Consider the following 24,069-nt stretch of genomic DNA (forward strand, 5'->3'; position numbering starts at 1 on the left):
ATTTTTTTACTGAAGAAATTATATATTTTTAATTTTATAGATTACTTAAAAATATAAATTTATATAATTTTACATTATATTTCATTACATTATATTACATTATATTATATAATAAATATAGAATTATTTTTATATCATTATGAACTATGAATTCAAAGCTTTTTTAATTTTTTGTTAAAATTATGTTTCATAACATGCACGTGCATATTATTTTAGAAATAATTCAGATGTGAATTAATTTAACTAATATGATGCACTCACAATACTGTTATATTGCATATGTAGTGAAGAATAATATAGAGAAACCTGATCCTTTTCCTTTCGATATTAGTCGTACATATCTGATTCTGGTTTTTTCCTTTCAACTTTCAAGAAAAGAGGTTGTCAATCAGTGTTATTCCAACTTTGATTTTAAATGGGCGAATATTATTAACATTAATTAATAATTTCTACACATTATTGATAATATTAATTTATAAGTCAATTTATAAGTTATATATGTATATATATAAAATATATTCTAAAATTTAATTCTGAATTATTGAATGTTTTCTTAGATAAACAAATAACAGTAATCTTTTCGATTTGTGATTATTAATATTATTTAAAACAAATTGATTGATATTTAAAATGATGTGCGGTATTGATGAAGACTGAATTAAAGTTGTATATATCTACTATATATACAATATTGCTTCGATTTAAGATTCTAAATTCTTATCTTTCCAGTTTTCTATTAACCGATTTATCCAGATGCTCGAAACAAACTTGATGCTTTGTTTTATGTCCCTATGGAGCTTAACATTATTAGTCAATCTATGCGATAGTCATGTGTATATATATGTATATATGTATATATAGATATAGCTCATCTAGTTTTTATTCAACTTGTTCGATTAAAGAGGTCTCTGTAATTCTGCTGGTCTATTCTTCGGAGTACATATACGTACACGAGAGACTTGTCTGCATCTAGATCATTACGTCTATATATATATTTCTAATTGAATCTTATGAAATGTACCTACTTATTGACGTAAAATTGTTGAGTTCTTCGTATATATAAATGAAATCTGTTAAATATGTAATAAATATATTTTGTAATATCTTATATAAAGTATTAATGGAAAAATAATATAAGTTTGTAAATAGATTAAAGATTAAATCATAAACTTTTAATCATTAAAGAGAATAAAATAAGATTCAAAATAAATACAATTTTTTTTTACTATTTCATATCAAAATATATATATATATATGTATATGAATATTTAAAATTTCAAATCTATAAATTATATTGCCACAACTATTATATATTTATATATAAAGTTATTTGATATTATTAAGAGATGAACAAACAAAATATTATGTTATGAAAATAAAGACCAGGAAAGAAAAACAAAAAGAATTAAATTCTAAAGTAAAGAAAGGAAAAAAAAAAGAATGTTCATTATACAATTACATATTGAAGCATATTCTGTAATTTAATTCTCAAACTGTATGTATATAAAAAAGAAATATAAGAATGCATTTTTTATTGAATTGTATTGTAATGATAGTAATGTGAAGATTATAAACGGAAATAAAATTTTTCTAAATATAGAAAATATATATCAATTATATTATTGATATATATTTCTATAACATTAAAAATTTGATTTTAAAAAATATTTGTGTATCTTTCAAGACCACAATACTACAATACATATTAGTATTAGAGAACTGACATATTATTATTAAGTGAATTTTATAGTTTTTATATTGAATTGTCTCACTAGATGTTAATGAAATAATTGGAAAAATATAACTGTTACAGAAAGTTATAATAATATATAAATAAATAGTTGCGATTAATAATTGTTATACGCAACTGTTTTAATGCAATATAGAGAGTAAGCAGAAACTGTTCATTTCATTCAACAAAATCTCTGTGAATCACTTGCATCAAGAGTCTGTATCACGTTTTTTTTAATCAGTAAAATGACTCCAGACTTATGATTCATATGCAAGCACGTGTAAATCGTAGATCGAATGACTCGCGACCGGAAATAATGGAGTGTCAACCGTGTGAGAAAATTGCGAAGATTCAACAAAAATTTTTGTTTCATGATCGTTGTTTCATCGGTGATATCGTTCACAATTTTCAATCACTTATCACATGTTATATACATTTATTTAGACAACTGAAAAGTCAAGTTAATAAAGCAGCTATACAAACAAAATGATATTTTTTGTCTTTCTTGTTTGTTTGAGTCATAACTTATATATAGAGTTATATACAATAATAAAGTAATTAAATATTAAGTTAAGAACAAAAAAATAGAAATAGAAATTTTTATTTCAATATAAATACAAAATATATGAAGTTTATTGATTTTGAATTAACAATTTCTTTTTTAAGATTATAGATCTTTTATGTTATATTTAAATGCATCATCAGTTTTTGTTTTGTAACTCGAATGACTATTGACAATTGATTTTAAGATTATATAATAGATACTTAATGATTTAGATATGATAATAAATGTGATCATTATTGTCAATAAGATAAATTTTAATTTTCGTTATCTTATGATAATTAATATCAAATGTTATTTGTGGTTAAATGATAAAATTAGATTTGTTAACTTTCCGTTTTGTTTACTAGATCATTTAACTTCTTTACTACATATATATATATATATTACTAATATTCTTTTCTTAAGCAATGTTATAATGTTGTAATATTAAGTATATTTATAATTAATATAAACACAATTACTAAAAATAAATAAAAAGTTATTAAAAAAATAATGAATAGCTAAAGTTATTTAATTAATAATTAAAGAACTAAATAAAATTATAAAATTATAAGATTGAATTTGATAAATATAATCAAGATTTACTATCGAAATTACTTTCTAAGTCCGGTATTTTACTCATGTAATTTCTTTTGAGCTACGTAAAGTTTGATCGACCTGCACAGAACGCAAACAACCAAGAAGAAAGAAAGAAAGAAGAAGAAAGAACTCGTCTTACTGAAGCGATTCAAGGCCAGTTGATCCGGATAAAGAATATGGATGTTTGAAATTCGATCCATACGTGATTTTGATCTTCTTTCAATTTTTAGTGGGCTTAGTATACTTATATACTACAATGTGACCTTTTGCGACTTCGATTGTGTAGACGAGTAATTATTAACTATCATGATGTTAGACTATTATATAAATATTAGTAATATATATCAAAAAGGAAAAAAATCTAAAATATGAAAAAAAAATAATTTAATAATAAAAAAAATATTACAAAGTCAGATGAAATGCAACAGAATAAGACAAGAAAAAAAGTTTTTAAAAATGAAAATGCAACAAATAAATTTAAGGAAAATAAAAAAATTAAATCTCTTGATGTACAATGAAAAATGAATGAAAAATATATTATTATAAAATAAGTATTATTAAAAAAAAAGTATAAAGTATTAGCAATTATATATCATTCTATTTATTTAAATTCGAAGAAAACAAATATAATTAATTCATAATTAGAGTTCATAAAATAAAAAATTTATCGATTTTTTACAACTCATGGTTTTTTGATATTCAAATTATACAAATTCATAAAATTCATTTAGATAAATTTAATTGACAAGAATTTATTTCACAGGATTTAATTACAATTTTGCTCTTATAAATATTCTACCCAATAATATTAAGTAATATTAAAAAATTGAATCTATATCTCCGTGAAAATTTAAAAATGACAGATATTTCATATTCTAATGATTTACATTTTCCTTGGGCACTGCAGGCATGGTTGACGATAAACTTTCTATTTGGCAAATTGAAGACAATAATACGGAAGTTGTAGCCAGCCTTCAGTAGTTGTATGCAACTTTTTCCGAGCTTCGTGTGACTCAACATATAATACGAACAATGTACTCATCAGCAACTATTCAGCAACATTTGAGTCGCACTCAATAATCGTACTACTTACTTGATAATTTCTAGAAAGTTTCCATGCAAAGATTAGATATCATTCTTGGAATTTGATATTCTACCATAAAATACACCTTAAGAAATAGATAGAAATTTTTACTATTTTTGCTATATTATCTATAAATTAATTTTATTTATATAATGGATTCTTAAATTATTTTATTATTCTGATAAATTTATATAATATATCTGTAATTAACATTAAATTCCTATTAAACAAAACAACATATACTAATATATATAAATCTTGTAATTATTAATAATTATAAAAAACAATATTTAATAATTTTTATATTGTATTGTTCTTTTTCCGAAGAAAATTTTCATAGCGATGATTTTTCCGATCTTTCGATTTTCTAAATTAAAAAAGAAAGAAAATTCCTATTGATTGAATATATTTCTACAAAATTGTTTCCATTTTAATAAATATGCAATTTGTCACGAATTATACAAGTCGAGAGTGCAATTAAAATAAATAAATTGTGATATGGTAATTGTGATATGTTCAAAGTATAAAGTCTAAAGTTAGAAGAAATTTCTTTGAACTTACGTGTCTTAATATTATTTTTTTTATTTATTCTTTGTTTTTTCAATGATTTTTCAATTCTTAAAAAATATGAAAAATGTTTAATTAATTAATTTCGCGGTTTCCAACTTGGAAAACGCGGCTCCCAGGAGATTATTGCCAGGAGAGGTGTTAAAAAAATTTTTTAATGAAAAATTAGTGTTCATAAATTTACAAATAATTAAACTTCATATCGTAACGTAACAGTACAAATTCAGTGAAGTAATGTTTATTTTTATTTTTTTTTTACATTTTTATAAATTCATTTAATTCCTTTAAATTAAAAAATTATCCGCAGCGGAAGATTTTAAAAATAGCAAAATAGCAGAACCTTGTTATTATTCTGTTAATTGTAGTTTTCATTATATTTTTATAATAAAGTTATTATTATTTAAAACGTGTCTATTATTATATCTATTAAAAGATAGGGAGACGTGGAAAAAAAAAATTTTTTTAGGGAGGCGTAGTAGCATAAAGATTCGAAATCGCTGAATTAATCTAATGTTAGAATTTGAAACATCATTATTTTATTTTTATATTCTCTTTCTTTATTAAGTTAATATTTTTACTCTCACTTTGATGCTTGATAATATTCTGAATATAGCCATACAATATTTAATAGTAATATTTTTATTAGTTGACTATTTTATATTAAAATTAACTCATATTATTACTTATTTCTACAATTATAAAAAGAAATTGAATAATATATTAATATTTTATTAATAAATAACTTTTTTTTTCAGACCCAGAAAAATTTTGATTATGTGGAATGTATGAAAATTATCTAAAAAAAGAAATCTCACGTGTAATACTTGAAAACATTAAGAAATATTGCTTAAAGCAATGTGATATACATGAAAATATATACTATATATATTTATATTTTTATATTAAAAAACGATAACTCAGAATGACGTTATTGATTTATTTATTAGCTGCCATTGCAGCTTTGGGAACAATTAATGCTTTAGAAGGGCCAAATATATGCACGAGACAAGAAACGTAAGTACATGAATTAACACATATTTAATTGAGAAAAAAGTAAAATAATACATATAAAGTTATAAATGATTATTTACTTTATTTATATTATTTATTTTTTTTTGTTTTTTTAAAGAACTTAAAAACAAATTTTAAAAGAAATCATTTATAAATCATTTATTATTATCATTATTCAGAATTTCTGTTAAAAATTCTTAAAAGTATATTCGCATATGTTTTAAATAATTAAAAAAAAAAAAAAAAAGAAATATAAAAATACAATCGACATTTTTTATTAATATTATATTTTTCTTCCTATGTTTTCTTCCTAAATTAATGAATTTTTCAATAAATAATAATAAATAATAATAACGAAAGCAAGTAATAATAAACTTAAAATGATTTTTTTTTAATCATTAATCTTATTAAACTATCTGTCTTTTTCATAACTCAACCATTCATTTTTTACACGTGTTTGGTGTCAGGTACACAGTAACGGTGAGGATATCGGAGCAGAAACCTTATACTGTCCGAGAGAATACTTGGTGCTTCAGTTTTCCACCAAGATGCTCCAAATATAAAGTTGTATTCAAGACCATATTTAAGGAACAGGTAAATAATGATAAATAAATGAATAAAAATAATAATTAATTAAAAAGAAAGTCTTTTTAATGTTTGAATTTCATTGAATTAGGAATTAAAGAAACAGAGACCCGTGGAAGAATGTTGCAAAGGTTACACGGAAACCAATGATGGCGATCGTTGCATTCCTATCTGTTCCAAGGATTGTATTCATGGTACTTGTATCGCACCCGATGTCTGTAAGTGTGAATCAGGTTACGGAGGCCCATTGTGTGACTATAGTAAGTTGTAAGATTATACATATTATTTATCTAATATATTTCTTGGAATTATTGTAATAATTAAATTAAATATATAAAAAAAAAATTTTTTGCTTTATTTTCTATTTTAATGACCATTTTATATATTTTATTATTATTTATGAATAGTTCAAGTTTTTTAAAAATATAATTTAAAAAAATTTATATTTATATTTAAGAATGTCCACCTGGAAAATGGGGCAAATCTTGTGAAATGGATTGCATGTGTCAAAATGGAGCTACTTGTGACCCATTTGATGGTAAATGCTTGTGTAATAGAGGTTGGACTGGTACTTATTGCAATCAAGAATGTCCTTCTAATCGATATGGACAAGATTGTGGCGAAGAATGCCGCTGTCGAAATGGTGGAAGCTGTCATCACATTTCTGGCGAATGCCATTGTGCTCCAGGTTATACAGGACCTCTGTAAGACTCTCTTTATTCTATTATTAATTTTATTAAATATCAAAATTCAAATTTTAAATTATTCTAATATAATTCTTTTCTTAGTTGTGATGATTTGTGTCCACCGGGAAAACATGGCGATGAATGTAAGTCAGAATGTAAATGTCAAAATGGTGGTTCCTGCAATCCTACAACTGGCGAATGTTACTGTACTCCTGGATGGACTGTAAATTGATTAATGTTTTATCATTTTTTTATAAGTATATCAATATATGAATATATAATTTAAGCTAAATTTTAAAAATAGGGTTCTGTTTGTGCAAGTCGATGTCCAGAAGGTTTTTGGGGTAAAAACTGTTCTCAAGAATGTGATTGTTATAATGGAGCTAGTTGTCATCATATTACTGGAAAATGTGAATGTAAATCTGGCTATTATGATGAAAAGGTTGATTATTTTCAGAAATTTTCAATTATTAAAATGAATTTTTGATTTCTTGATAAATATAATATTTTTAAATGATAATTTTTATAATTTTGAAAATAATTACGTTTTATAGTGTTTGAAAATATGTCCTGAGGGGACATTTGGTTTGAATTGTACAAACAATTGTACTTGTGAAAATAGTGCAATTTGTTCTCCAATTGATGGATCATGTACTTGTAGTCCTGGTTGGATGGGTGAAAAATGCAATAAGCGTGTTTGTCAAGATGAATTATGGGGATCCAACTGTACAAAAGTATGTAATAATATCATAAATGTAATATTCATGTTCCTATATTATTTTTAATACAAATAAAATAAAAAATATTATTAGATTTGTGAATGTGAAAAGAATAATACAGAAATGTGTCATCCTTGGACTGGAAAATGCATTTGCAAACCAGGATGGGATGGTGATACTTGTACCAGACCTTGCCCTCTCTATATGTATGGAAAAGGCTGTCAAAATCGTTGCAATTGTAAAAATAATGCACAATGCTCACCTATAAATGGAACTTGCATTTGTGCGCCAGGATATAGAGATGAGGATTGTAGCGAAATTTGTCCTGACAACACTTACGGTGAAAACTGTGCACAAAAATGTGTCTGTAAAAATGGTGCTACGTGTTCACCCGAGAATGGCCGGTGTAACTGTACAGCAGGTAATGTATTATTGACTCGAGCACAAAAATTAATAAATTAATATATATTAATATAAATAATTTTTAATAAAAAAATAAAAGATGCAACTTTTTTGATTGAGTTATGCGTGTGAGTCACTAAAATATTTTTTAAAGAAAGATATTTTTAAAGTGAAAAGCATCTTATAATTTATTGTTTTTGTATTTTTATTTTATTTTTTTTGCTTGGATTTAACTTTTAGTTGTACGATCGTAAATAGCATGAACAATTGTAAAATATTAACTGTAATTTCTAATAGTTGTGTGTTATTTATAAATTTGTGGATTGTACTCTTTTAAATATTAAATTATTTTATAAATATATTTATTTAAGTACTAAAGGTAAGTAGACCTAATTCGGTAAGAATTATTCAATGCAATTATGTCTTTTATCATTTCTTAAGTTAAATTTTATTCCTGCATGTATTATTATTACATTTTGCTAGGATGGGTTGGTGTTTCATGTGATCGTCCATGCGATGATAAATCTTTTGGCAAGGACTGTGAAAGCAAATGCAAATGCTTTAATAATGCTGCCTGCAATCCACAAAATGGTAAGGTGCTGGTTGCAATATTTTTTAGTTTTAGAAAAAATTAATGCTTTAAATCATTAACAAAAGAATATTAATTTGTATAGATTTTTTAATCACTTTAATATCTTTATTTATTTCTTAATAAATATCATTTTTTTATTTCAATTTTATTATTTCTTTTATTTTTATTTTATTAATGCTTTTTCTTTTAATTTGATTCTATATATTTTTGAGATTCATATTTTTTAATTTTATAATTCTATTTTTATTTTGCACCTGCATCAAAATACGTTATTTTTCTTAAACACGCGCAGGCACATGCACGTGTGCAGCTGGTTTTACTGGTGAATTTTGTCAAGATCATTGTGAAAAAGGATTTTTTGGGTTGGGATGTACACAAGCCTGTGATTGTCATGAAGAGAATAGTCTAAACTGTGATCCTGCCACTGGCCTTTGCATCTGTAAGCCAGAATGGCGAGGTTTGTTTTCTTTTTTAATTTGTCATACAAGAAAGCTTTGATATTTATCCTTTCTTGATAATAACATTTTAATATTCTAATTATCATAATCATAAAAAAAAATCATTTCATCATAAAAAAAAAAGAAAATCATTAATTATTAGTTTTAGATAGTTTTTCTATTTATTTATTTAATATATCATTAATATATTATATTATTTCATTAATATGTTATTCTAAAATTTCATTTAAATTTTTTTTGAAAATGATTAAAATTATTAAAAAAAAAAGATAGGAAAAATATATGTTTAATGGCGATTTCAACAATATGAATATTCAACAAAATGAAACAGGAATTCGTTGTGAAACAAAATGTCCAGAAGGTCTTTATGGTAATGACTGTCACTCGCAATGCGAGTGCATGAATAATAGTTCATGCGATCCGGAAACAGGCACTTGTATTTGTGCCAGAGGCTGGGAGGGAGTTGATTGTTCTCAACCCTGTAAAGAAGGGTGGTATGGAATGCGTTGTAAGGAAAAGTGTCCAGAAAAAATACAAGGTATGAATAACAATTCTAAATAAAAGTAAAATAAATCAAGCTTTCGCAATTCTATTAAAAAATAATCATCATTAACAATTTTAGCTAGTTGCATGAAATATATTCTTATATTTTAAATTGTTTGATATAGTTTGCATATATATTATAGAAATTAATCTATAGTATTTAAGCATGTTCATAATAAGCACAAAATTAGTGAAATTATGTTATTGATATAAAAAATATTGATTCTTTAGTCATCATTTATCTTTATATCATTATTCAAAAATTTTGAAAATGGTAAGTTATAATTATATGATTTCTGTTCTAATACAATTTATATAAACTAATACAGAATAGATATTTTATCATTTTTTAATACATTAAAATTATTTATTTAATATAAGATGTGTACATTTTTATAATTTACTTATGATTATTTATTCAATATAAAATGTTTAATTTTTCAGGTAACATGACATGTGATCATGTCACTGGTGAATATATTTGTCGACCTGGATACTTAGGTTTAACTTGTGAACATCCTTGTCCACCTAATCGTTATGGGTCAAATTGTGCTAATCATTGCCGTTGTAAAAATGGTGGTGAATGTCATCATGTGACAGGTAAAACTTTCTTTATTACTTTTATAATTTATTTGAAACCAATATTTTATTATAAAATAAATTAGAAACTAATAAACTTTTAAATTTTAATAATTTTTATGAACTATCCATATTTTATTTTAAATTTAAATCAGTTTAATTTTTATATATTTTTTTCTATAATTATCTTTTTATTGATTTTATAATAATTTCTTTTTGGAATATTATAAATATACAAAATGTCATTAATCTTAAATAAGTTAGTGTTTCTGTCTTATATGTAATATTATTTCAGGGGTATGTCAATGTCGACCTGGTTGGCAAGGCGAATTTTGTCAAACACCTTGTATGGAAGGGACATATGGTATGAATTGCAGTCAACATTGTACATGTCAACATGGAGGAAAATGTAGATCTAATGATGGTCATTGCCGATGTGCACCTGGTTGGACTGGAACTAAATGCACTGAAAGTATGTGTAATGAAAAAAATAAAATCTTAATTATATTAAAGAAAAATTAATGAAAAAATATAAATTTTTCATCTTTAAAAACTTAGTTTGTCCGGAAGGATATTATGGTGATCATTGTATGGAACCTTGCGATTGTAAGAACGATTTCTATATATGTCATCCTGCTGATGGATGTATTTGTAGACATGGATATACAGGTATATATTTTAAATCTATTAATACTAGAATATCTTGATTAATAATGAATTATTTTTTTTAGGTCCAAATTGTGATGAAGAATTATTTTCGCATAATATACAAGAAAAAGATGACACAGGTTATGGTAGTATAATAGCAGGATTTTTCTTTGCTGCATTTGTGGTTATTGCAATGGTATTAGCTGGATGGATATACCATCGTCGCAGAGTAGCAGATTTAAAGAATGAAATTGCACAAGTGCAATATATTGCTGAACCTCCTTCTCAGCCAGGTATATATGAAAAAGTTATTTATTTATAATTATTTAGAAATGTTCTTTTTTATAATTATCACTTCTATATTTTATTTAGAACAAACTCAATTCGATAATCCCGTATATGCATATCAAGGTTCTTCGAAATTTGATGATGGAACAACTACTCTATTAAATAATTTCCAATTTAGAAATAATCTTGGAACAAATAAAAAAATAAATAATGAAAAAGTTAGACTTGGAATGAATAGTTGTACAGATGATGAAGATGATTGCAAAGGTATTATTATAAATAATAAACTCATCAAATTATATTTTTGGAAAATATTTATGTTTTATTTAATTATTCTTGATTAGGGTCATATAATCGATACGATTTGAAAAATAGAGATGCAGATATGGGAAATCCAAATCTTAATGTATATCATAGCATTGATGAAATGGATGGGAAAAAAGTTGAACACGTTTATGATGAAATTAAACAAAATAACGACGAATCAGAATATGATCAATTAAATAATCCAAGACCAATTAGCAATTACAAACAATTCAACTTAATGCCGAATGGTTTCTGTTCAAACTCATCAGATAATGCAGGACCTAGTAATTTTAAAGATAAAGATTCAGAACTTGGTAAAATGTAAATTTTTTTAAAAATTCACGAACTCAGGTTAAATTTGAAATTTAAATTTTAGATATAATATATATATATATCTACGATGTAAGTTAAAGAAACAAATTTTAAATGTTATATATCACAATCCTCTTAAATAATTTCTTCATTTCCTCATTTCTTCATATCAAAATCAAATTTTCATATATTAATTTAAGCTTTGAAAAAATTTTAAATAATTAGTTTTTTTTTATCAAAATCAAGTATTTTTATGTATTAATCTGAGCCTTCAAGAAAATCTTTAAAAAATCTTAAAATAATATCAAATAAGTGAAACAAAAATATAAATGTATTCCAATTGCTCAGTATATATGCATGTATATAGTTAAATAATAATATAATGAATAGTTAGATGGATATTATATTTATGAAATTACATACTCATAATTATTATCCTAAATGTGTTGGACTGTTTCTTTTCATAATATGATATATATTATATATATATATATATATATTTAGTAAATACAATAGAATATCTGATGCAATATAATCGATAAATAATCTATTTAAAATAAGTAGTTATATCATAATTGATTTTTAAAAATTTATTTAGAAAATGATTATATTTTATTAATATTCATAATAGATTTATAACAGATAAAAAATTGTATCTTAATTTAAATAGATAAAAAAGTATAACGGTATATCAAAATTATGCAAAAGATTTTGTGATATTTAAAATTATATATAAAACAAATTTTTTTTATTTACTTAAAATAACAAATTTTAACAGAATAAGATATAATCAATGATTTTTATATACAAAAGTGCCTTGTAAATTTGGAAGTGATATACATTATAAAATTTAATTATATTTATTTTATTTTTATATAAAAAAAATTGAAGATTATAATAATGGAGTTAAGACTACTCATCACTATGTCTAAGATCTTATTAAATGAGATATTATATAAATTGGCAAACAAGGTACAAAATCGTTGTGTAAGTCTGTATAAGTAATAAGAGATCGATCTAAAATGCATATGATATGTATATTCGAATGGTACATTAGATAAAAAATTTATTTTTTTTCTTCTTTCTATATTTTAAGTCAAGATATCATTAAAGAACGCACATCAATAAAATAATTTTTATTTTAAAATCAATTTATTTCGTATATATACAAAAATATTTATAAGTAATTTACAGAAATAAAAATGTCATATTTATTTTATAATTAGCATAGAATATCATATCATATATTAAAAAACTTATATTTTATTCGTGTATACATATATGTTTATATATGCGTATGTATGTACTTACGTATATATATAGACATAAATATATGTGCATACAAATAATATAAAATCAATCTATAAAAAAAAATCATTTGAGATACTATCGTAAAACGAGATCATATTTATTCCTTTTATATTATTATAGATAATGCGTAATTTAATGCCTATTTTTTATTTTTTAAGAAATGTCTATTTTTACGATTTTATATACACTATATTATTTTTAATTTTAAAAAAATTCAAAAATTATTGTGATTAATATAAATACTTTTGTAAATATCATTAAATTAGGATAAAATTACAGTAATTTTTAAATATCTATGTATATTAATTTCACATCATATCTCGTCTTCATTTACTCTAATTTTATGAGATTTATAACGAGTAGCTTTAATTAAATTCAAAGTAGGCGACGAGATCCAATAAAGTCCACCAAGAAATTGTAATAGCGCAACGAGACTCAAACAAAGAATTGTGTCTGTAATCAAACATTTTTTTCTGTATGACTTGTTTATAACTCTTAATTTCTTCTCTTAATTTGTTTATATTTGTAATTTTTAATTTGATTTTTTATCGAAATAAAATTTTGTTGAGAACTTACTATTTATAAAGCAAAAACCAAGAATGCATAAACCTACAATGGTTGAAAATCCTTTGTAAATGGAACGTATCATTTCAATACCAAGAACATCATACAAAGACAAATCCTGACAACTTGATAAACTACCAATACTAATACCACCAAAAAATGTAAAAATCATTATCCATAAATAGTTAGTTGCACGAGTTAGACCTAAAAATGACATTTTTTTTTCAGCAAGTAAATATATTAAAATATATCTTTTAATATAGTGTAAATACAGTATAAAAATACAATGTAAATAATTTATTATATACCTATTAAACTGACACTACAAGACAAAGATGCTATGCCAAAATATAATCTTCTAGTTGGATTTGTAAACTTTAATACTTTATAACTGATTAGATTCGATAAAAAAGTACTAAAACCAGCTAATATGGATAAAAACATCGAAAGATTAAAGTTATTCACGATGTCATAGGATAAAATTGGCAATAAAAGCCAAAAGAAAAGAATAGACGTTTTCATTCCAATCCAGCCGATTATTGCAGCCCAAAATCGAAAATCCTTAAGAACTCGAAATTGTTGTTTCCATTTATTATCCAAATGAACTACTGGATTTACAAATAGATCTACATCTTCATCTAAATCTTCATAAGCATAAATATTATTTCCTTCATTTAAAAATCCTCCTGCATTTATTTTTTCATCAGCTTGATTATATTGGAAATTTTCTATGTTATCTTGACTATCCTCGTATTGTGAATTTTCAGGAAGATTCGAAGAAATTCTTATAGGAAGTTCAGTATCATCTTCAGTTGATAAAAGAAGACTGTAAGTTAATATCAGATTAAATTTTTATTTTAAATATTAATAATAAGTTTCTCTTTCTCTTTCTCTCTTTATTTCTTATTGATTGCTATTTAAGATTTTTAACAAAAGACCTGTAAGGAGAAGTTTGTTGAACAGGAGGCAACCGAAAAGTCAATATTCCAAATACAGTAGGCAATAATATCATGGTTATCAATTGTAAGCCAGTTTTCAATTTAGCTTCATGCAATAGCAAATTTGTTATACTTGGAATGAGTAAAAGACCGAATGAAACACCAATGTTTCTCAACATCATTGCTAAATGAAGTTTCCTTCTGAAATATTTCCTTAAAACATAGTCACTTAATAAAATAATAAAACTGGCACCAATACCCATCACTGCACCTGCACTGGTGCTGGCCAAATAAGCACCAACTCCGCCTGTTGCAAGATATCCGGATGCTATAATTCCAATTACTAAGAGAATTATTCCTATTATGCCTATTAAACGTGGCATAGACGCCATACTCACAATCATCCGTGTCCACGGATCTAAAAAATAAATTCAATGAATTAGTATTAGAGATTAAAAACTATATAATACAATGGCAATTTTATATATTAACTTTAAATGACAATTATATATAAAATAGCAAATTTTATATTTAATTTGTTTATCTGTTGTTTACCAGCTATGTTCCAAAATGCAGTAAATAATATAGGTGTTAAAATAATTTTTTCATTCCATATATCAAAATCGATGGATTCAGTTTCACGTATATATGCTAATACTATTCCATACATTGCTAGTATACTTGGAACAGTCATCTGTCAAAAATAATGACAAAATTTTTTTATTAACAAATTTAACTTTAAAAATTTTTTAAAAATTGATACATAGATTTAATATTCATAATATCATTTATTATACAAAATGTTTAAAAAAAATTTAATATTATAAATTGAAAATTTTATATTTAATTTTTAAAAAGAATTAATATTTATATATATTTGTAATACAATGAAGTAATAGAAATTCATTTTGGTTCTTCAAAAATATCGATTTATATTGCCAAACGATTGTATTATAAAAAAACAGTAAATAAATTATTTAGTTTCGTTATTTTATTTTAGATTGTTTTTTAGATTAGAATAATTGTTTAGATTTTAAAAATTTTTATTTTATATAAAACGTTATATTTTTATCATAGAAATAAATTATTTATTAAATATTCTATCTGTATAAATAATATGTAATAATAAATATTATTAAATTAAAAAAAATTAAGAAAAATATTTATTAATTATTTATTAAATTGATAATCACTTTAATGGTAATCATTTAATCATTTTCATATTTGATTTAGATACCTGAACTAAAAAAACTCCACAAAGAATAATCCATGCATAACCACCATCTGGAACTGTGGGTCCTAGTTCTGGAAATGATGTAACGACTTCATCGAGACGAAGACGTTTAACTGATGACATTCTTTATTATATAAAAATTATATAGTTAGATTCACTGATGCATTTAGATTTATAAGAGAATTTTCAATGCATACTGCGGATATTGAAGCTATAACATTATCTAATCTTGTTAAGGATGTCAATGATCTGATAGCTAACGATAAGATGTAATAAAGCTAAAAATATTATGTATTTATATACTTTTTATAAATTTTTTGAAGACAATAAATAAGTAGAGAAATCCGATAAGTGAATACACATATAATGCAAATATAATAACATTTATTTGCTATTAAACATATTTGAGAAAATAACAGTATCAAAATTGTTATTTCAACAAATCTAATACATTAATATTGTAACAAATAAATTGAAAAATTACATTCTTAAAAATATATCTATTTTTTTTATTTAGATTCTAAATTAATTGTTATATGTATTTTATAAATATTAATGCCTCATTATATTATGAATTTTAAACTATTTATAATACAAAAGAAATTAAGTATATATTATACAATAAAAAAAGAATTTTTCTTTAACTTAGTGGTTTTACTAAAATAAAATATTTGACTCTTTTAAAAAAGATGTCAATTTAATTAATTGTTAAATTTTTTCTAATCGCTAATTTAAGAATTTTTTTTTTATTTATACATCTTCACGTGTATCACCGGTTGCTATCGATGTATATCGCACCTTCTTATTTACTGAGTCTAATATGGGTTCAATTTTCTTTTGTAATTTTGTGCGTTGTAAATAAATTAAAGCGCACATTAGTCCTATTAACACTATTGAAAGTAAAAACAGTAAAATAGTTGCACCACGTGTTGTTAATGAGAATAATTTTGGTGTGCAATTTTTTGTTTCATATAATTCATGAGATATGTTATCTATAAAGAAAATGATTATATTTTATTTCATATTATATTTGATTGTATATACTAATTTTTATGTAATCCAGATACCTTCGTAACATCTCAAATTATCTTTGTTACGAACGAACACTTTCGTTTTATTCAACCATTTGATAAATGGATTAAGTTTACAGGAACATTCAAATGGATTTGCAGTAAAATCCACTGCTATGTTTTGATTATGTTTAACAAGTGTATCCATGGTATGCAGATCACGTTCAATAATTTTTGTAAACTTATTTCGTTGGAGATCTAAGAAATGTAATTTGTGGAGACAAGATATATTAAAATGCAAAGCAGTCAGAGTATTGTCTCCTAAATAGAGATCCAAAAGATTTGGAAGGTCACAGAATACATTACTATCTCGAAATTCTGATATTTCATTTTGTTCTAAATGGAGTTTTATCAATTGTGTTAAATTACTATAATAATAATAAATTTTCATTAATAATGTTATAAATTTATTGAATCAATTGAAATTAATTAATCTGATACCTATTTACAAAAATATCGTGTAATGTCGCTGCAAGATCTCTTGGTGGTCCATTTTCGAAAGCATCAGTTAAATGGAGTTCCAAAAGAGACACAAAATTAGAGAATATTCTAGGATGCCTTCTTTCAGGATCTAATGAAAGATTATTGAAATCTAAAATAAGTCGTTCAACACGTTGAACATGATGATATGCTTTTCCTCGAATTTCCCTTATTTTATTATTTGACATATCGATAACTCTTAAATAAGGTAAACTATCCAAAGTACCAAATACATTCCATGGAAGTTCTTCGATATAATTTCCGGTGAAAATGAGTACCTAAAAATATATAATATTTAATAATATTTAATATTATAAAAATATATAATATTTGATATATAATTAATATATGATATTATAATTATAAAAATATGATTCAAATATGAATATAAATATGAATATAGAATATGAATTTAATATAATAATTTTACTTGTGTTTCCTTCGGCAAATGTGATAGCGGTGCCGTAGTATTAAATCCAGAATTAGTGCAATTAACGACATATTGATGATGATTTTCATAACATGTTCTCATACAGTAGCAACGATTTTCAAAAAATGGCCCGCAGTCTGATTTGGCACTTTGTAATGTCTCCAATGTGTGCCAATTAGGATCATTGCATTCATTGGATAATTGTGCAGTGGATGCATATATTAAAAAAAATATTGCATAAAATCTCTTCATTATGTATCTAAAATATATATATAAAATATAATATAATATAAATATATATATAAATTATATATAAATAATATATAAATTATAATATAATATAAATATAAATATAAATAATATTATAAATATTGATAATAATTTTATTTGATTTTTGTATTACTTACGTATAAGTTCATTTGCCAAAATGTAATAAAAATTTATATAATTGTATGTTTTTTTTATTTTTTATTGAAAAATTTTTTCCCAAATGTTAAGATTAAAATCCATTGTTTGAAGTTTTAATTTTTTTTATATCTTTAACAAAAATTTAATTTTTTAATATTATTATGAAATTATATTTTAAATCATGACTTCTAATTGGTTGCATCATATTGGCGGTATTAATGAATTTTGAATTTTATTCCATGTGATCATTAAGGTTAGTTTCTTGCGATCAAGTGTGCAAGAAAGTTTCAAGTTATGTATTACATTAAGGTAATAATATCATTTAAATAAAAATAAATTTTATAATTATAATTACATAGTAAATATGAATATTGATAAAAATACTGTGAGCATTTTGAAATCTGTTTTTGGTTACGAAAATTTTAAAAATAATGTTCAAAAGAAGGCTATTATTACTATTTGCAAAGGTTAGTATTTGAATTAAATTTTTTTATAAACTACTATATTATTATTTATATAAATTTTTGATAAAAATAAAAAATATTTTATTATGTATATATAATGCTTTTAATGTAAAATAAAATAAAAATTATTTTATAAAAAATGTATATTGTTAAAAATAAATAATGAGATTTTTCCCGCCATTATTATAAAATTTGATAAAAAGAGAATAAAATATTATAGGTTTTAAAAATATATTTATATCAATGCCTCCTGGATTTGGTAGATCTCTTTGTTTTCAATTACCAGTTCTTTTACATAAGAACAAAGTTGGAATTATTTTCTCTCCAAAATTATCTTTTATTAAGGTAAAAATTCTGTTTCGAAAAAAATAATAAAATAAACATTTTAATTAATTTTATCAATATTTATTAAATACTCATATATATATTTTTAGAAAGAAGTAGAATTTTTAAGAAGCAAACAGATTAATGCTGCTTTTTTAAGTAAAAAGTCAAAAACAAAGGAAAAAGATAATATTTTGAATGATTTAGCATCAAAATGTCCAACAATATCATTATTATATGCAACTCCTGAAATGGGGACAATGACATATTTTATGGTAAATAATACTTTAAATCTTTTAAAATAATTTTTAATTAATTTAAAAACATATTGACAGCAACTTATACTTTCATTGAAAGAACGTACAATATTATCTTATATTGTATTCAATGAAGTACATTGTATAAGTGAATGGGGATATGAATATATACCTTGTTATGCAAAAATTATTAAAATTCATGAAATATATAAACATATTCCAAAAATTCTAATAACTACAACTGTTACTTATAAGGTAATAAAAGTAATTCAAATTATTGTCATTAAATATATATATTTGATTCTTCTGAATAAAATATTTTGACAGGTAATTGAAGATGTTTGCAAACTATTACCATTAGAAAGTCTAAAAATCTTTAGAATGCCTGTACAACAAATCAATATACTTTATGATGTCTGGTTTTTAGATATAATTTCTCATCCATTTGATCATCTTAGAAAATTTTTTATACAAGCCTTTGGTTTTTTAGATTTATCTTCTCAGGAGGTAAATTTATTTGTCTCATCATGAAATTATAAGATACATAATTATGAAGATTATCTGTACTTAGATACATAAAAAATTTGGCGTTATTTACTGTAGAGATATAATTACTGCAGAATTGTTAAAAAAGGAATTAAATACTTTAGGCATATCTTCACTTACTTATCACCATAGTAAGTAAATTATAAATTAATTACTTATATCCTTATATTTAAAAGTTAATTTATGATATATTTTAGAATTAAATAATAATACAAAATGTAACATTGAAAATAATTGGATATCTGGAAAAATTCATGTTATCATTACAACATATGATTATGGATTTATTCACAAGAAATCAATTAGGTTTGAATCAATTTAAGCATATATCATAATAAATTTATCATTAATTTTCTGTTCTAAATGATTTGTAAAATTATTTATTTAATTAGATGTATAGTTTATTGGACAGTGCCTGAGAATATTAGCAAGTATTATAAAGAAACTGCACAAATATGTTCAAACAATAATCGTGTATATTGTAGAATATATTTTAGCATGAAAGAATATTTTGCTGTAAAATTTGTAATTGAAAATCATAGATTAATGAACAATATGGATCATATCAAAAAACGATTACTCGAATATGAAAAACTTGTGTCCTATTGTCTTTCTGTAAAGTAAGGAGCTTAAATTAGATATTTCTTCGAATTCTTTTTCATAATTTTTCGAAAATAAATATTAAAATCTCTTAGATGCCGACATGAAATCATTAGTGAATATTTTGGATACAAAATATCGTCTTGTAAAATGAATTGCGATGTCTGTATAAATGAGGAAATGGTAATGATTAGAACATTTAAATTTATTATGTATTCAGAAAAAATGAAAGGAATCACATACGGGTAAGTATTATTAGTACACAAGTTTGAAACCTTAAAATAATTTTGAATTTTATGTTTCAATTCTTAGTTGTGATATTAATGAATTCGTAAAGAAAAAAGAAATAGAACTAAACATTATAGAAAAAGTAGAAGACAGTTTGAAAATATCAGAAAATTCTAGTAATAATATTGTACATAACAATACTGATATACTATGTAATGAACAATATAAAGATAAGTTAATGAAAGACAAACAAAAACCATTGTTTATTGAAAATATTTTAGTTAAAAAACAATTAGAAAAAAATTATATTGAAATTAATACAAAAAATACATTAAAATGCGCAAAAGATAATTCTAATACGATAGAGACAAACAAACTCGCGATAATAAATTCTTTATTAAATAAATACAATTCAGATAGAAAAGAGATATCTTCAAAACCTTGTGAAGATTCTCAAAAAAATATTTCAAAATCTTCTAAATTAAAAGAAATAATTGATATTAAAACTTATAATAATCAATATGAACAAAAAAATGAAAATAAAAGCATAGAAATCTTAAAAAATACAAATGAAATAAAGATATGTGAAAAAAGGGACTATATTTCAAGTCAAAAATCTTGCGAAATTATTATTGAAAAGAAACAATCAAATAAAAGACCAAGAGATTCTATGAATGCATGTTTTAAGAACTACAATCCAAAAAGTAAAAAATTGAAACTTGAAAATAAATCAACTACTAAAACAACAATAAATAGAGATGGAGAAAATGTTTTTGATTCATGCATTGAACGCATCAAGGATGACGTAAATATAAACGCGACGTGTGACCATGCAACGATAGAATATTTAATGAATAAATTTCAGTTGAATAGAAATTCAATAACACTAATACCAATAAAAAAATTAAATTAGAGTGAATTAATGTTTTCTCTTCAAAATGAAATAATTTAATAAATAATATTATATGTGAATTGCTTTTTCTATTATTAATTTTTTTTAAATAAATTTAAAATTGTATATCAAATAAAATGCAATAAAATATATTATATTTATATATTATACTTGTGTATAAAAAAAGAAATTATAGTATTCATAAATATATTAAGTGATAGTTGCAAGAAATAACACTTTACAATATGATTATTATAATTATCACCATTATATAAACATTCTATTTTTATAAGTGAAAATATTTTTTATCTTTAAATGAATATCTATTTGATAATTTTTTTTTAAATTTTATCATATTTTGTGATTAAAATATTTTTATTTTATTTTAAGACGTTAATAGATGTAGCATATCAATGATAGAACTGAAGTAGGTCGTCGAGTCATACTCTTTATAAAACGTCAACCCACGCAACAGGTGATACTAAATAAAAAATATTTTCTTACAAAAAATTCTTCATTTTTAAAACTATTTATTTTTGTTTTTTTTTTTATAGAACATTTTTAAGATATTTAATTTTTAAATTATTTACAATAATTAAATTATATTTGTTTATATTATCATATAAAATACAATTATTTTTAATTATACAAAATAATTCGTTATATAATTTAAAAAATCGGTAAAATATTAAATACAAATTAAATTTTTATTTTTACCAATTTCGATTAAATTATTTCATTTTTAATTTAAATCTTTTTTTAGTAATCATTTTTAAAAAATTTTTTTTTTCTTTTTTTCTTTTTCTTTTATTAAATTATTATATAATAAGGCTTTTATATTTTTTACTTTATTTCTTACTTTCATAAAAAAAATATATAGTTTTTATAATAAATAAAATTAATAATTGAAGAAAAGCTACAATATATTTATTCAAAAAAGAAAAAAGAATTATCAATTTTACTATTTATAAATTAATTATAAATATTATTCAGGGATAGTCCAAAAATAATTATTTAACCATCATTAGTACTCACTGTTCAAAGCAAGAGATAGTGATGGAAGAGAAGGAGGAGGAAGGACAAAATCGTGATTCATCCAAGTTACCGGTATATTCGTACAGGAATCACTAAAAGAATTTTTTTGCTTTCATCTTTTATCAGAGTTTTTAAATTTCAATTTCACCTCAATATTTTCGATAAACTTTCAATTTAAATTAATATTTAGGAATTTTTCAATAAAATAACGCATGGCACTTTAAATTTGACTTGAATTTCACTGACTCAAGTAGTGTAAAACTTTGCTGGCCAGCAATGTGGACGAACAACCTGTTAAAGATACGCGACACTGAAACGATTCACTGGATGCTCGAAATATTATGGCAGACTGGAACGAGAGTACTCCTCTCTCACGACGGATAGTATTACACTTGGAGGTGCCCCAGACATAGCAGCCGCACCTGTGCTCCCTCCTTCCAACCCTTCCCTATACTTTTTCTCGCTTTCTCTTTATTGCTTCGTATTCTTTCTTTTTCCACAAATGTTGAGCTCTCATACATACTTTTCTCTGACTTGTTTCTTATCTTTCATTTTCTTCTTTCGTTTTCTTTCCTTAATTTTTTTTATCTAACCATATGTTCCTTAGAGTTTTCATTTTTGGAGATCATGAGATTGATGCAAATTATATGTTCGATACTATTGCTACTTTAGATATATACATGAAAATATATATTGTTGTCGAAAATTATGAGATTAAATGAAAATATAAATAAATGTAAAAATTTTAATTTTGATGAAATTCGTATATATTTATATATAATAAATTATATTACATAATTTTTAAGATAAAAGATAAATTAAGATGTTCTTCTTAAAAATTTACTTTTCTATTCATTAAAAAATAATAGTAAAATTGAGATTTTTCTAAAATTCTTGTTAAAAGATGAATAGAAAATTAAAATTTTTTCATTTTTTCAAATTTTTTATATAGAATCAAAAAATTAATATAATATTTTAATAAATTAATATTTATATTATAATTATATAAGAATAATTTAGTGATTAAACGATTCATTTTATCTTCTAAATATTTTTTTTTACCTTATATGCATGTTACAATATTCCAATTTAAGACGATTAAAAATGAGATAAATTTTAATAATCAAAAATTGATATTAAAATGCTTTACTCTTTTATTTTATTACATTAATTGTGATTTAAATATGTTGTTGACGTTATTGTACAAATAATTTAATTATTAATCATAATCATTGATGATATAAATAACTATCAAGATAACTAAATTTAGTTATGTACTTCAAGTAGAAAATAAATAATATTTTATAATTCAGAAATTTCTTTGACACAAACAAAATAGAATGAAATATAAGTATAGACAAAGATTTATACAATATTATCAAGTAGAATCTACTTGCATTAGCTTAAAAAAATTAATTAATTGAAAAGAAAACATATAATAATAATTATTAATAACAATATTATATATATATACAACAATAAAAATATTAGTAACAATATAAAATCAATAATTGATAAAAGTATAAAATACGAAATATGAAAATATAAAAAATAAAATAGTTATTATGAAATGTTAATTATTACAAAAGTAGTAAATTTCAAGCCTTATAACGTGATCTTTAATTACAGATA

General features: G+C 22.9%; 4 protein-coding genes and 1 long non-coding RNA gene across 11 annotated transcripts in view; 3 read left to right on the forward strand and 2 right to left on the reverse strand.

Moving 5' to 3' along the window:
- drpr (multiple EGF like domains draper) overlaps positions 1-13,542 on the forward strand; it is a 26,720-nt gene extending 13,178 nt beyond the window's left edge. Inside the window, exons 2-18 of one of the 2 annotated variants that reach the window (XM_003695901.4) lie at positions 5,283-5,541; positions 6,006-6,132; positions 6,215-6,383; positions 6,581-6,827; positions 6,912-7,032; positions 7,114-7,251; positions 7,364-7,543; positions 7,622-7,949; positions 8,414-8,521; positions 8,815-8,979; positions 9,312-9,518; positions 9,968-10,123; positions 10,398-10,574; positions 10,661-10,771; positions 10,834-11,043; positions 11,123-11,305; positions 11,383-13,542. In XM_003695901.4, the coding sequence (XP_003695949.1) occupies positions 5,450-5,541; positions 6,006-6,132; positions 6,215-6,383; positions 6,581-6,827; positions 6,912-7,032; positions 7,114-7,251; positions 7,364-7,543; positions 7,622-7,949; positions 8,414-8,521; positions 8,815-8,979; positions 9,312-9,518; positions 9,968-10,123; positions 10,398-10,574; positions 10,661-10,771; positions 10,834-11,043; positions 11,123-11,305; positions 11,383-11,669 (3,006 nt within the window). In that variant the 5' untranslated portion in view covers positions 5,283-5,449 and the 3' untranslated portion in view covers positions 11,670-13,542. The remainder of the gene's footprint in view (positions 1-5,282; positions 5,542-6,005; positions 6,133-6,214; positions 6,384-6,580; positions 6,828-6,911; positions 7,033-7,113; positions 7,252-7,363; positions 7,544-7,621; positions 7,950-8,413; positions 8,522-8,814; positions 8,980-9,311; positions 9,519-9,967; positions 10,124-10,397; positions 10,575-10,660; positions 10,772-10,833; positions 11,044-11,122; positions 11,306-11,382) is intronic. The other variant, XM_086902870.1, reaches the window with a different exon arrangement.
- LOC147658447 (uncharacterized) lies at positions 12,790-15,928 on the reverse strand. The gene is made up of 6 exons (XM_086902872.1): positions 15,707-15,928; positions 15,025-15,163; positions 14,470-14,887; positions 13,840-14,357; positions 13,544-13,735; positions 12,790-13,420 (listed from the first exon to the last, which is right to left on the reverse strand). The coding sequence occupies exons 1-6, from the start codon at positions 15,824-15,826 to the stop codon at positions 13,281-13,283; spliced, it is 1,527 nt and encodes a 508-aa protein (XP_086758998.1). The 5' UTR covers positions 15,827-15,928; the 3' UTR covers positions 12,790-13,280.
- Positions 14,220-16,067, forward strand: LOC147658448 (uncharacterized). Its single transcript, XR_015290634.1, has 2 exons — positions 14,220-14,359; positions 15,703-16,067. It is a non-coding gene; the product is annotated as an uncharacterized LOC147658448 (long non-coding RNA).
- Positions 16,068-16,070: 3 nt separating this feature from the next.
- LOC100869074 (trophoblast glycoprotein) lies at positions 16,071-22,941 on the reverse strand. 6 transcript variants are annotated; one of them, XM_086902876.1, is made up of 7 exons: positions 22,438-22,941; positions 18,091-18,220; positions 17,684-17,942; positions 17,480-17,531; positions 17,215-17,344; positions 16,771-17,141; positions 16,071-16,695 (listed from the first exon to the last, which is right to left on the reverse strand). In XM_086902876.1, the coding sequence occupies exons 3-7, from the start codon at positions 17,933-17,935 to the stop codon at positions 16,454-16,456; spliced, it is 1,047 nt and encodes a 348-aa protein (XP_086759002.1). In that variant the 5' UTR covers positions 17,936-17,942; positions 18,091-18,220; positions 22,438-22,941; the 3' UTR covers positions 16,071-16,453. The 6 variants fall into 6 exon arrangements, with proteins under 6 accessions (XP_086759002.1, XP_012345198.3, XP_086758999.1 ...); XM_012489744.3 differs by adding an exon at positions 19,492-19,657 and having other exon boundaries at positions 17,215-17,531; positions 22,438-22,790; XM_086902873.1 differs by having other exon boundaries at positions 17,215-17,531.
- On the forward strand, positions 18,148-21,567 carry LOC100868774 (ATP-dependent DNA helicase Q5). Its single transcript, XM_031917930.2, has 10 exons — positions 18,148-18,558; positions 18,776-18,900; positions 18,990-19,154; positions 19,215-19,391; positions 19,464-19,643; positions 19,708-19,813; positions 19,880-19,988; positions 20,075-20,302; positions 20,378-20,527; positions 20,595-21,567. Exons 1-10 carry the CDS (start codon positions 18,456-18,458, stop codon positions 21,421-21,423), a joined length of 2,172 nt encoding a protein of 723 aa, XP_031773790.2. The 5' UTR covers positions 18,148-18,455; the 3' UTR covers positions 21,424-21,567.
- Positions 22,942-24,069: the final 1,128 nt, after the last annotated feature.

Source organism: Apis florea, unplaced genomic scaffold, assembly GCF_048593485.1.
Source record: "Apis florea isolate Af1SG1 unplaced genomic scaffold, ASM4859348v1 contig_2272_pilon, whole genome shotgun sequence".
Classification (NCBI taxonomy): Eukaryota; Metazoa; Arthropoda; class Insecta; order Hymenoptera; family Apidae; genus Apis; species Apis florea.

Bases quoted from the DNA above. Each gene is read 5' to 3' on its own strand.
- LOC147658447 (XM_086902872.1), bottom strand. From the start codon at position 15,826: ATGTCATCAGTTAAACGTCTTCGTCTCGATGAAGTCGTTACATCATTT. The intron at 15,164-15,706 runs GTATCTAAATCA...TATTTTTGACAG, and splicing joins GTGGAGTTTTTTTAGTTCAG to ATGACTGTTCCAAGTATACT. The intron at 14,358-14,469 runs GTCTTTTGTTAA...ATTAACTTACAG, and splicing joins CAACAAACTTCTCCTTACAG to TCTTCTTTTATCAACTGAAG.
- LOC100868774 (XM_031917930.2), top strand. From the start codon at position 18,456: ATGAATATTGATAAAAATACTGTGAGCATTTTGAAATCTGTTTTTGGT. The intron at 18,901-18,989 runs GTAAAAATTCTG...ATATATTTTTAG, and splicing joins CAAAATTATCTTTTATTAAG to AAAGAAGTAGAATTTTTAAG. The intron at 19,814-19,879 runs GTAAGTAAATTA...GATATATTTTAG, and splicing joins TTCACTTACTTATCACCATA to AATTAAATAATAATACAAAA.
- LOC100869074 (XM_086902873.1), bottom strand. From the start codon at position 17,935: ATGAAGAGATTTTATGCAATATTTTTTTTAATATATGCATCCACTGCA. The intron at 17,532-17,683 runs GTAAAATTATTA...ATATATTTTTAG, and splicing joins ATTTGCCGAAGGAAACACAA to GTACTCATTTTCACCGGAAA. The intron at 17,142-17,214 runs GTATCAGATTAA...TTATTATTATAG, and splicing joins CACGATATTTTTGTAAATAG to TAATTTAACACAATTGATAA.